Raw genomic sequence first — 13,429 nt, 5'->3', positions numbered from 1 at the left:
CTATGTTCACTACTAATAGCAATTCAAATGGAATGTATTATATTGAATAAATATTAATGTAGCCTACTCAATCTAATGCATGAATATTGCAATATACCCTTGTATTCTAATAACAATTGCCTATAACTATTGGGGAGTGGGACACTGGATTTTCAGAATCCTTTTATGAAAGTTAAGGGACCTTTTATTTGAATGCATATTTAAAGTATCATTGATGTAAATGTATTGTTAAGACCAGCACTTTCCTATGTTAGAAAACAGAGAGCAGAGAAACACACACTGATGACAAGTCTCTGAATTCCATTTATTTGTATTATTATTATTATTATTATTACTATATATATATATATATATATATATATATATATATATATATATATATATATATATATATATATATATGAGTTATAAACATCACAAAATAGAGGGGAAGGTTTTGCACATAGATAAATATTGAAGAAAAATAGCAACCGTAAATTCAAGCGTAACCATGGAAATAATCACAATATCAATCTTGGTTAAGGGAACTCCAGATACATTAGAAACATTCATATTCTATGATTTACATTTTAGTGCAAACAAAGTTGTTGAAGCTCCTCGCTTTGAGGAATTTCTCAACATCTTTAATAAAATAGCATTTTTCCTAGCATGTGATTATGTTGCTCTGATAAGGTTTTCCTATTTGTATTGCATATGGTTTATAACTTTGTTATAACGCAATGATAAGGTATCCTGTTCAAACATTTCAAAATATAATATAGATACTTTTTTCCAAGGATCAAATGAAAATATACTATGAACTTAATTATTTGAATATTAGCTTTAACTGATATTAAAATACCTGAATATAAATAACATGCTTTGAGCAAATAATTATCAAATGGCCGATCATTACCTAAGCCAAGAGCAGTCAGGATCTAAGAGATAGCTGATACATTGCTTTGTGTCAATAAAAATAAATCTGACTAAAGGCCACTTTCAAACTAAGTGAGATACACAAAAATGACATCAATTCTGGTCATGTGATCAAAAGTGTTCAACCAAAACTGTGTAGGAAATCAACTGGCTGGTCTTCACGCGTCTTCCTTTTTTCTATTAAACAAAAAAACTAAAATAGCAATAAGATAAATAAAAACTTACACAAATATATTTTGGAGATAATATCTAAATAGCCTATTACTGAACAGTTGCAATAGTACAGCCACTGTAACAAGGTACAATTATGCGTTTTGGATACACCATTTGATAGAGAGAAAACAAAAAACAGTGACTGTAGCAATGTAAGATGTGCCGTGCCTCATTTAGCTTATACATAATGTGTGCTTCATACAATAGCGCCCAAGACACCGAATATACATGTTTAGATCTCTGAACGCCTCAATTATCAGATCTAAAATATATCAGTCGACATGCAAGCTAAAAACTCTTTTCCAGTGCTACAGGTTCAAAACAAAGCAAATGCAGCATGTTGTGTCAAGTGTTTAAATTTGTGTTTCTCCGGTTGCTTTCGTTGAGAAACAAGGAGAGATCTGGTCTAAAACCCTCAAAACTATTGGAAATATCCACAGTATGTACACAAAGTGAATCTGACATCTTTAGCATACTTCATAGCATCATATAAAGTATAGCATTAAGCTATATAATATCATCTAGAAGATTGGGGCTTCCCACCCAGTCCAGGGTCCTGGGCTCGGAGGCCGCCATGATCATACACATAAATTGTCTTCCTGTTCTCTTATCGATAGGGTAGATCGTGGTCGGGGTGAACCTCTGGTTTTTCTCCACAAACTCACAGAGCTGGGTGTAGATCTTGGGATACTCGTGGCGGAGGAACACTCCTCTGGTCCTGAGCTGACGCTGGATGTTGACAAAGCACACCTCTCTTGCCTTCCTCCCCCCCTCCCCCTCCTGATCGATGTCAGGTGTGCCGGGGGGAGGGGTGAGAATGAGGGTCTCCATCTCGCTGTCCTTTTTGAATAGCTTTTTCTCCGGACTGGAGGAGGCCAAGGACACCTTTGCATATTTACGAACTGTGGGAGCTTGGACCCTGGGGGACGGTACTTTGGGCGAGAGTTCACCCACGGCTATCGAAACGTTCAGAAGGAAACATTCATTGGGGTCATATTCGTTGCCCGCGTGCTGCAGTTCCTTGCAGTACTCTCCGAGGTTGTCCTTGAAGCCATCCAGCTCTCTGAGGGAAAGATACGTCGGGGACATGAGAAGACACTCCAGCCCAACTTGGAGGAAGTTGTCAGCCGTCCCTGGATTGGCGAAGCCCAGGAAGAGGACTCCGCGGCCGCGAGAAAGGTAGCCCGCCTTTGCGAGGCGGGAAAAGGCTTTATGGATCTCGGCGCTCTCTCTGCAGAACTTCAGCGTGTGTCGACACATGCTGCTGATGCGGCCGTACAAACAGTTCCCTTTATGAGACTCCCAATCGTCCCGGCGGCAGTTGCGGGAGCAGTAAAACGTGTAGCAGCTGTGGCAGGATTTAAAGTACAGGCACGCATTGAACAGAGTCTCTATCCGCTTGCAGTTCCTGTTTGAGCAGACCATCGTATCATTGTCGTCGTCTGTGCTGTGGTCTGGAGAACATCCGTCCGCGCTCCTCTGTAAGCCATCACAGCCGCTGTCTGGGTCTTTCACCGTGTCTGGGCTGGATTTACTGGACGGGAGCTGCATGTTAAGGAATCCTAGGTTCTGAAGACCGGAAGATTCCCTGTCTTTTTCGTCATCTTCACTGATCAATTGTTTGAGCTGGTCCAGAAGTCCTTCGCTTGACTTACCACTGCCGGGGGGTTTGTAGTCAACAACAAGGTCGGCTAACAGCTCATCCAATTGTTCAAGACTCTGTTGAAGGGAGAAATTATTGGGTTTAAAGTCTTTGGCGATGTCTGGTGTGGGAGAATTCCCTTCTAGATGACTTGCTCTTTTGGACGAAGCATGTACCTTCTCGTGGTCCGATTCCCAGCTCACTGAGTGAACGTCTCGCAGCTTCCTGTTGCCCCCCCGTATGTCATTGTCTGTGATGGTGATCTCCGGAGTGACAAACCAGAGCCCACTCTTTGAGTTCTTCCAAGGATTGCTGGAACCCCGATCCAAAGAGTTTTCCGAGAGGGAAAGGGCAGCGTAGCGCTTAGGGGAGCTGGACAGGTTAAGGATAACTGGCTGAGCCGTGACACCGGATGGGGCCTTATGCCTTCCCTGGTAGAACAAGTTCTCATAGCTGCGTCCACGGGGCACTGACTGCTCCCGGCTTCTTTCATAGCGTGGGTTCAGAAGGTTGTCCCAGGACTTGGAGTGATTTTTCACTTCAACACCAAGCCTAGTCGGCTCCATGCAACCGTTTGCGAACCAGGGTTCTTGCCTGACTGTCGGTGGTGTGTGCATGAAGGACTGGTTAGAGTAAGAAGATATACTGGAGCGATACACGTCGTCAGAATAAGACTGGGGGATCCGCAGTGGCCGTCTGCCCTCTGTGTAGTATGGCCTCGCTGGGACGTATTGTTCAGCCGGGGGGCTAAACGGTTTTGAATAAATAACCCTGGAGCCGTTCAGGTTATACGGACTCCTGGGATCCTCCTCGTGGTAATGTCTGGATAGGGGTGTTTGTGAAAAGTAGGATCCCGCCTCACTGGTGGAGTAAGGTCTGCCATAGACCGACTGCATGGGCTCCCTGAGAGCAGGATGTTCTGTGTAATAGGGCCTGACTGGAAGGGTGTGCGCCAGACGAGTCCTCGGATCGTACTGACTGGTCATAGTGCTGCCGTGGCTGGTAAGACTCGCTTGGTCGTCCTGAAAGTATGGTCTTCCATACGGATGAACCGGGTATCTGACAGGGTCCTCTGTGTAGAAAAATTTTGTGGGTATGTTAGGGTTGGAGTATGCTCGTTGCTCTCTACTTAGGTATGGTATTGTCGGGGACTGCATTCTGTGCGGGTCTAGATGCTGGTATGAGATGGGGGACACACTGGTGGTAAAAGGGTGGAACCCTGGTCGGAAGTCTTGACTGTAACACTCGCTAGGAGTGGGCGTTGGCGAGGAGGCAAACTGTCGGGGTACATACAAGCCTCTGCTACTGCTGGAGTGGGAGTACCTCTGATAGGGCTGTTCAGGCCTCACACTGGGAACCTGCCAGGCTGTGTGCTGGAGGACAGCCGCGTCCGGCTTAATGTCCACGCGGCACCTGACATGGGGAGCTATGGCTGGTTTATCCGGTTTCTGCTCCTCAAAACAGTCCGAGACGTAGAGGGGAGAGTGAGGCTGCAGCTTAATGGGGTGGACGTCATTCAAATAGGCCCGGTTGGAAGAGTAGGACTCGCGGTGAGAATCGACCGTCCTCACCGGATCCGACACGGCGCGGGGAATGTCCCTCCTCTTCCTGCTTCCCGGCGGGGACACCGAGATGGGCACTGGCTTGAGGGTGGGCTTCAAGCGAGGGGCACTTTTAGACCGGGTCTTCTTCTTGGAACCGGACCAGGTGAGGGGGCTTGGGGTGTCGTGGCTGACGTGCTGCTGGACCTGTCGGGCGTTGAACAGGTCGGGGGACGAGAAGCGGAGATGCCCCGGTTGGTCGAGGCTGTTCCAGATGACATCCTTGGCCGGCGTCTGGTGCTGTCCTGCCGTCGTGTACGGATACTCCATGGAGGAAGAGACGCACTTTGGGTCATCAAGGGACTCGATAAAGTCAAAGCTGCGGCAGTGCCTTTTGTTAATGATTTCCGGTTTGTCAATCATTTGTAGGTCACATTGCTGGGGGGAACGGAGAGAAATGGAGCGCCCAGTGATGGGGTTGGAGGGTATGATGTCCTGATATAGAGTGGATACCAGTATATCAGGTGGGTGTGTCCGTGTCATCCTTGAGAACCTCCCCTAGGCTTCATGCAGTGTGATTCAAGATCAACACAGCCTGTGAAAAGAAGGAAATAGGTTAGCTGCCATATTTATAAACCAAAGTTAGAGGAAAGCAATAATGCAAAGTGATCTGTGTTGATCTTGACACATTGTCGTAACATATGTACCTTGGAGGCTCGTGAATTTAAAAAAGCATTTTTATTTTTCTAAATACTATAGAGATAAATGGATCAAAAATCGAAATGAAATTAAAGACTAGCCACTCCTGTAGAAGATTCAATCCATAACAGTTAAAGCTGCACCATCCTTGATATATTAAAATCATTAGTCCATGAATACTGTTATGTCAGTTGCTAGAAATATTTGTACAGATTGTTGAAAAGGTTTGAACACAAAATGTTCTAACCACTGATTCCAAATATGTCAAGCTTTTAGTCGTTGCCTAATTTATCACATAATAGAATCATCACACACACTAAATTACACACACACACACACACACACACACACACACACACATTCTTAAATCACACACACAACACAATCACCTGAACACAATCATCAATCACACACACACACACACACACACACACACACACACAAACACACACACGCACACACACACACACACACACCATCATCAATCATCCAACCACACACAAACACAGACACACAGACACACAGACACACGCACACACACACACACACAAATTTGAACATGCATGCTACCACCATAACACCCACACACACAACCATCAAGCAGACAATCATGCAACAACAACACACACACTTGAACGCCTCCACCACCAACAGGACACACATTAAACCTTCTTGGCTCTCGCTCAAGAGCTAACCCTGAGTTACCATCTGCTCATCTGAATGAGGAAAAACTGACCATGTCCCTGACATGCACCCACACCCCCCCCCCCCCCCCCACACACACACACACACACACACACACAAACACACACACACACACACACACACACACACCCTCAACAGACACATTCCCAACCATTCGCAATGATTAACATGTAATTTATGGTAATGGTAGGTTTTGCTGTTGCTGATATTAATGTTCAGGGTTCTTGTTTTTGTATACGTTCGTGTTTATTACAACCTGTATCATAAGGTTGGGTAGGCCACTCATCCTGCTCTTCATTCAGGCCAACTACTAGTTTTCCATATCTCATGATAAAGGCCCTATTAGGCTTCAGTGAGACGCGCAGTTTATCCATGTTGTAATTACGCCACATCATGATGATGGTGCTGCGAAAAAATCTATTTAAGGCATGTTGTAAAGTAGGTCTGCAGGGTAACTCAGATATCCGTCTCCTGCTAAAGTTGGACAGCAGAGGCTTTTCTCCCTGAAAGCCCAAATGCCATAAAACTCTGTCGCCTAGTAACGAGTACAAAGCAGCGAAACATCCTAGCGAGAATCTGCAGTGTCCAACAATATACCTACGGCTAGATTAATCCAAAAGGAAGAGCATGAACTCTGATTCTGCCGCTCTGAGCTGCTTTACGAGGCTGCGATCACAGCGATGCTTAACTGCAGAATCACAACACACCGCGCACAACATCTTATATACCCAGGTCTTGTCTTGTGCAAACCCCAACATCGCAATTTCCTGACACACACACACAAGTAGGCGAACACAAACAAACTCGGCACGATGAGAGACGAATAGGGGACGCTATTCTCTCTTTGAATATTGTGCACTTCGGTCCCCCCTTTTTATCTTGTTGTTGCAGCACGAGCGGTGGCCCCCCGCACCGTCCGCGGCTGACCTGATGTCTTTGAGCCCCCATGACGTCATGATCACAGATAGTGAACCCGTCACACGTCCCACTCATAAGATGCCGCTCATAAGATAACTTTTGTTTGATAAGATAAGACGAACATTTGATCCAATAATAAAAGGCCCTACCTTCTCATAAGAGCCCTGGTCCGATGGACTGCCTGAGATCCGGGGCTTCTACGACGCGCTGGTATGTGTGTGGTGTGTTTGTGTGTGTGTGGTTGTAACAGTCAAACGTCAGCACCTGCAGCTATCCGCGCCGAAGAGCCATGACGCCGTCCTCCATCGTAGTGAGCGAGTTCGCCTCCAGATCTCTGAGGAAGCGGACTCCTCCGCTCTGGCAGTGTCATCATCTGGGCTGAGAGAGGAGGTGTGTCTGAGCCTGCGCTGGTGAACGTGGAATAATACATGCGCGCGTGCATGTGTCGTAGGCGTGGTGCGTGCGCCTGTTTTTAATGGGGGCGGGGGAGGCTGGAGGGGGGGTGAGATGGGGGATACAGACGGTTCAGTCGAGAAGAAGCAGCAGCAATGCGGTCTCCTAAACGAGGGTTCAACTAGCCTATTGTTTCCCAGCCTGCCTATCGGCAAGTTCCGCACACAGCTTGTTATTTTCCCTGGTTCTTGGGTCCCAGTAGATCACGTTTACTCTCAATGCATTGCTCATTTTTTTATTGTTATTGACTAAGGAATGCATACCTGTTGTTATCCTAGAATCCAAAAACAATCAAACATAATTCCCAGCACAAATAACTATGTATTGATTTAAACATTTGAAGGAGACTACAAAATCTAATAATTATTTCATAGAACCTGTGCATGGTCACATGAACATCACTGTTATGTCTGTGTGTGTGTGTGTGTGTGTGTGTGTGTGTGTGTGTGTGTGTGTGTGTGTGTGTGTGTGTGTTTGTGGTGAGTGTGTGCATGTGTGGATGCATGGCTGTGTGTGCTTGTTTGTGTGCATGCATGGCTGTGTTTGTGTGTGCGTATGTGTGCATGCATGGTTGTGTGTGTGTGTGTGTGTGTATGTGTGTGTGTGTCTGCGTGCATGCATGGCTGTGTTTGTTTGTGTGTGTGTGCGTGCATGGCTGTATGTGTTTGTGTGTGTGTGTGTGTGTGTGTGTGTCTGTGTGCATGCATGGCTGTGTGTGTGTGTATGTGTGTGTGTGTGTGTGTGTGTCAATGCTTGCATGCATGCATGGCTGACTATGTATGTGTATATGTGTGTGTGTGTGTGTGTGTGTGTGTGTGTGTGTGTGTGTGTGTGTGTGTGTGCGTGCGTGCATGTAATCGTGTGCCATCCGTTAGAGACAGCTAACCACAAGTGACACCACATGGCTCCATCCCCCCCGTCCGGGCGCCACTCCGGCCTGCTGGGACGGGGGTAACACGAGCGGCATGGGACCTGCCCTCCACACTGCAGAGGGAGGAGTGTGGAGGACAGGGAAACAACCCCATCCCAACACCAGTCCTCCACATTGGGAATGCAGAGGGAGCAGAACTGCTGGCTCAGGCCGTCTCACCGTCGCTGGAGATCACAACACAGATTGGAGCGGTGCTTTCAGCAGAACAGATTGTCATCCCCGATTCAGACGATCGCCGATCATGTGGGGCGCTTCCAGCAGCCGGGGGGATTTCAGTTTGACGGCCTCTCCTTCTGAATACCGCCCGCGTCACGTTCATACAGTTATGCCAGCCCTCGCTACGAAGAGCCTGCACGCCTCCGTCGGTGACATAAGACGCGCGTCGCTTGTGATTCATAGGCACAGCGGGGTGTCACATTGTGTGTGCGCTTCCACAGCCAACACTGACCAGAGTGGGCTCTGTGTGACCATGTGTGTGTGTGTGTGTGTGACCGTGTTTGTGTGTGTGTGCGACCATGTGTGTGTGTGTGTGTGACTGTGTGTGAGACCCTGTGTGTGTGTGTGTGTGTGTGTGTGCGTGTGAGACCCTGTGTGATGTGTGCGTGCGACCGTGTGTGGTTGTGTGTGTGCGTGTGTGTGTGTGTGTATGTGTGCGTGTGTGTGTGTGTATGTGTGTGAGTGATTGTGTGTGCGTGTATGTGTGTGTGTGTGAGTCAACCCTCCCTCAGCAGCATGCATGCATTGGCATCAGGTTATGACAGCCGTGGGTCTGCAGGCTTTGCTCTCTGTCAGCTGGTTGGCCAGCAGGTGTCTCAGGCACCTCGTCCTGTGGTGGGAGAGAGAGGATCGATGACTCTTTGTTGATTAGTAGACCCCCCATCACCCCCTGACTGGGATCTATCAGACATATTACACAGCAATCGCTGTTGATTAAACAGACAGGGGGGCCATCAGAGACCATTTCAAAGGGGGACATGATGCTTGTGTTTTTATATTTAGATTTACTATAATGAGTATTGGGGGGTGTTAAATTAAGGAATTGTGCATGTTGGTGACCATTCAGACACACATACCCTACAGGGTCCATGCTATCTGTGACGGAGCTGCAGGGAGAAGCCTTGCAGCCAAAGATGACATGAGGCACAGTTGGTCTGTGTTTGCAGCAGAATGCAATGTGCAGCATAAGAAAACCCAGAACACATTAAAGGGACAGTTCGAAGCGGAAGATATGCATCAGGGGAAGAATTCCCCAGCACATCAATGAATGATTTTGCGGTGATGCTGACCTCAACGTGACGCATTCTTCAAATATCCAGATTACATAAAACCCTTTGATGTATACCTGCAGTAGAACGTGCGTCGGGTTCCACAATGTCTTCAACCGCTCAAAACAAGGAACCAACCCGGAACCCAGAAAGTCACATCCAGAAAGACTGAGTAGGGAGTGGTGAGTCTGAGGAATCTAGGGAGATCCTTCCAGATTTATCTAAGTACTAAAAGTCTCCTCAGAGCACGGCCGACCCAAGCGTGTCCAGCTGCGGCACCACAGCCTCAGGGCGGAGGCCACAAGGTCCCGCGTGTCGTGGTCTGGGTCTGGACGCGCCTGGCAGCCGTCACTTGGATGGCATTTCCAGTGCAGTCTGGATGCCGTCGAAGAATCAGACGTTTGGCGGTGGATTTGTGTTCCTGGCGCAGATTCACGGAGGATCAGAGCGGATTATACACGCAGCAATGTCTAGGGCCTCAAGGGCGAATCAATAAGTCTCACTCTGGCTTTTCCTTCACAGCAGAGTGTAATTTGCATGTATTAGCATAGTCTGATCATAATCCAACTCCCACCAGTACCCATAGGTACCCACTTCATGACCATTATCATTTTCCAAAAATGAAAAAAATCAATAATCATTTTTATTGTGTATTTTATAGCACCTTATCGTGCAATCAAGGGCCTACCTCGTCAAACCAATAAAGGTGTCAAGGTGGCTTGTTTGAGTGGGTATCAATCCCATGATCCAGGTGTGTGTTTTGTAATGCTGTGTTCAGATGAACTTGTGTTCTGATCAGTTCTGCTCAGTCTAATCACTCCCTGATGGAGAGCAGTTGACAATATTGACAGTGCTGAATCACCATCATTAGATCCCGTTTGAACAGGATGTGAAAAAACACAGGCAAAGCATTCCAACCCGCTCAGAAAAACACACACACACATGATCCACATAGGAGCGAGCCAAACCATCCGGGAGCCGTATCCATGGCAACCCGCTCAGAGTAGGAGCAAGAGATAGGGACTTGATTTCCAAGGGACTGATGTAATGATGCAAAGTGCTGAGGGGAGCCCACCGTGGAGAACGTAAGGAATGGGCTGCGTCACGGCCAGGCGGAGGGGAGGTGGAGGGGAGGTGGGGGTTACAGGCAAACACACTGGGGGTCTGCAGGGGGGGGGGGAGAGCAGGAGGGTGGATCATCCATGATTAGTTCCAAGGGCCAGTTCCTCTGTTCAGTCTCATGGCTCACTTGGATATAAAGCTTCATAACACGCCTCACAATAATCATCCAGCACACATTGTGATTTCAAGTGTGAGTGAAAAAAACACCGGGATCATAACTGCAGTAAATAAGTTATCCTGCGTGGGTTGTGGCTGCTTCCTCCCAGCCCATGTAGGTCAATGGCGGAAGAGTGTAGATATTATTCACAACAGCGAACAAACACACCCTCCCTGGTCGCCGGTCCCCCGGGTCACAGTCAGGCGTCCCATGGTGGACTTTAATTAAATCTCTGCTCCACACTAGTCGCTCATCCGCTGTCTCCAGCCAGTTGGGGCAAAGGAATCATTTGTCTAATGCCCTGCAAACACACACTTTACACAGCGCTGTGGCATGGAGGGGAGCGGAGGACTGGAATGACTTCGTCCTGTTACACGCTAAGCACATGTAGTTGTCTTTTCTGTCTTTTCTGCGTCTTTTGTAGAAATGTGGAATCAAACGCCCCCTGCTTCCGAGGCGGACAATAGGATCTCGTCCTGACCGCACGCTGGCTGGGCCCCTGGTGGAAGGCGTGAGTTCCCATAATAGCTGATAACAGCCAGTCCACTGTTTCACATTCAAAGGCTATTATGTAATTGCTGAATAGTGCATCAGAGTCGTGCATTAGCATTGGTCTCCCCTTCTCTCCCTCTTTTTTTGCCCCTCCCATACACACGCAAGCATCTTTATTATTTTTTTATTGATAAATAAATAGGAATGATTGGTAATGCTTACACGTGCATCACCTTTTATGATGTCTGTTGTGTATGTCAGCCAATTAAACTACAGCCTACACGTAATGAGTAGTGGCACGTTGTGCACTGTGTTCTTTGACAGCATCATAATCTTAGTAATTGCACAATTCTGTTAAGCTATTAACAGCCACCAGGCTGCACCTGTGCGTCCGGCTTCTGAGGGATTTTTCTTTTTTTAAATGGGTCAGATCTAGAAATATCCCAGCTCTGCCAGCAGGTCGGTTAGGCTCCGCCCCCACATCGTTTCCCTCTGCCCATAAAAAGAACAGGATCTGGACAGTGATGCTCTCCCATTGCTCGGTCCGTGCTGCCCCATCATGATCAAGAACACCAGAATGAAGGAAGAATGGAGATGTTAGAGTGTCCATGGGTGTGTGTGGGTAAGCTGTACCAGGCTATGGCTTTGTTTTCCTCCATGTGTAGTCTTCAGTTATTCATGCCAACCCACTTTTCAAATCATACACCTTGTGCTGTCCTCGGACCTAAAGATATCTAACGATATCCTAAAGATATCACAACTGAAGTCTCAAATTGCTCAATTTAAAGTCTGACGAATGAAGAAATACCTTTATTGAGAGGTTTCTCTAAAAGGGTACGCAGACAGTTTATTGTGAGATCATTTATTGCTTTTCTGGGGGAGACCTGACTTTGGGAGTTTTATAAAGTGCATCAGGAGATAAGGCATGCAGGCTTCCTGACCTTTCATGCAGAGTAAGTAGGGTGTAAACTACATGATATCCTGCCTGCAAATTTGATGCACATTCCATACATTTTTAAACTGCAATGAAAACTGTGAGAGGTCAAAGATATTGATTGAGTAATTCAAGTCTCTGTCAGCGCTTTCTCAAAGTTTTACAACGAACGTGGAGTCAGGAGGAGTCATGAGGAGTCGTGTCTTTTTTGAGACAGAGATTGAAAGTACAATTGAGATATCCTTGTTGAAATGTGTTCGGTTCAATGATGGCCACAGTTATCGCGGGGTACGACTTAGACCCATTGTTCTCTGCCAGCTGCAGCTGTCTCCATTCAGATTTGCAAAAGGTTCACTGCGTCTCAAACCATGAATCCAAGTATTCTTCGGTAGGGATGGGGATACGCATCCAAGATAAACCTCTTTGTGTGTGTCAGTTGTCTTGGTTTTGTTCAGGCCCAAGTAGGATTATTAACAGTGATGTTTTTGTGTATGCAGACACACTTGATGGCTTGCTACATCTTGGTCTTGTGAAACTGTTAACTGCAAGCAGGCAGGATTATCCTTAGAATCAAACCCTAACATTTTCGCAAAGATTTGTATGAATTATATTTATATTTTGGATTATTTACTTTTTGAGTAGTCTTCTGATTGGCTGAATGGGTCAGGCAATTGGAAATACAGAATGTAGCACGCACTATATATTCAATTATATGTAATATATTGGCCTACTATATACACAAATGTGAGACCTTATAAGAGATTCGATTTTAAGACTGATAGTGGTCAGAGAGCAAGTGCACACCACCTTGTGGTCACATTTGCCTAGCATACATAAACATTGTATATTATTGTATATATTAATGCAGATAGTTTCAAATGAATACATTTACTTTAAAATATCACAAATATATTTATTTTTGGATTAACGATGATTGCTCCATTCAAGAAAATAGGTTAAAACTATAATAACTTAAAACTTAAAATAATTAAAGTAAAAAGCTTAGTCACTGTTAGTCACAGACTTTATTGAATATATGCATGTATTGATAACATAATTCACATCATAGAGCTACATTGCATATAACATATAATAGATTTAACATTTTTTTCCATACACATACTTCAACACTCCACCATGATTTACAATTTTGCGTCTTCTTATATTAATTTGCATTTTTTCATATCTTTTTTTACACACCTGGCAGACATTCACTGACTGATTGATAGTTCAACAGACAAGATATTTCCAACTATCATAGTGGGCTTTAGAAAAACGGTTAAAATCACTCCAGCAAATAAAGTAAGAAGTATACATTTACAGTTAAAATATATCCACTACAAACAGTTGAAACGTGAAATAAATAAAAACTGATGGCGACCATTTTGCCATGACAACCCTAGTCTGCGGGACTTCGTGATCGATGTGTATGCCGTGACACC

The 13,429-nt window shown here is 45.9% G+C and overlaps 1 protein-coding gene across 1 annotated transcript; it reads right to left on the bottom strand.

The window, feature by feature from the left end:
• Positions 1-1,635: 1,635 nt before the first annotated feature.
• Positions 1,636-4,854, bottom strand: unm_hu7912 (un-named hu7912; the record flags this gene model as incomplete). Its single annotated transcript, XM_079733222.1, has 1 exon — positions 1,636-4,854. One exon carries the CDS (start codon positions 4,852-4,854, stop codon positions 1,636-1,638), a length of 3,219 nt encoding a protein of 1,072 aa, XP_079589348.1.
• Positions 4,855-13,429: the final 8,575 nt, after the last annotated feature.

Source organism: Pollachius pollachius (genome assembly GCF_949987615.1).
Source record: "Pollachius pollachius genome assembly, chromosome: 1".
In the NCBI taxonomy this organism is placed as follows: Eukaryota; Metazoa; Chordata; class Actinopteri; order Gadiformes; family Gadidae; genus Pollachius; species Pollachius pollachius.
The sequence above is the reverse complement of the archived record's forward strand: the minus strand, read 5'-3'. Positions and strand labels throughout refer to the sequence as shown.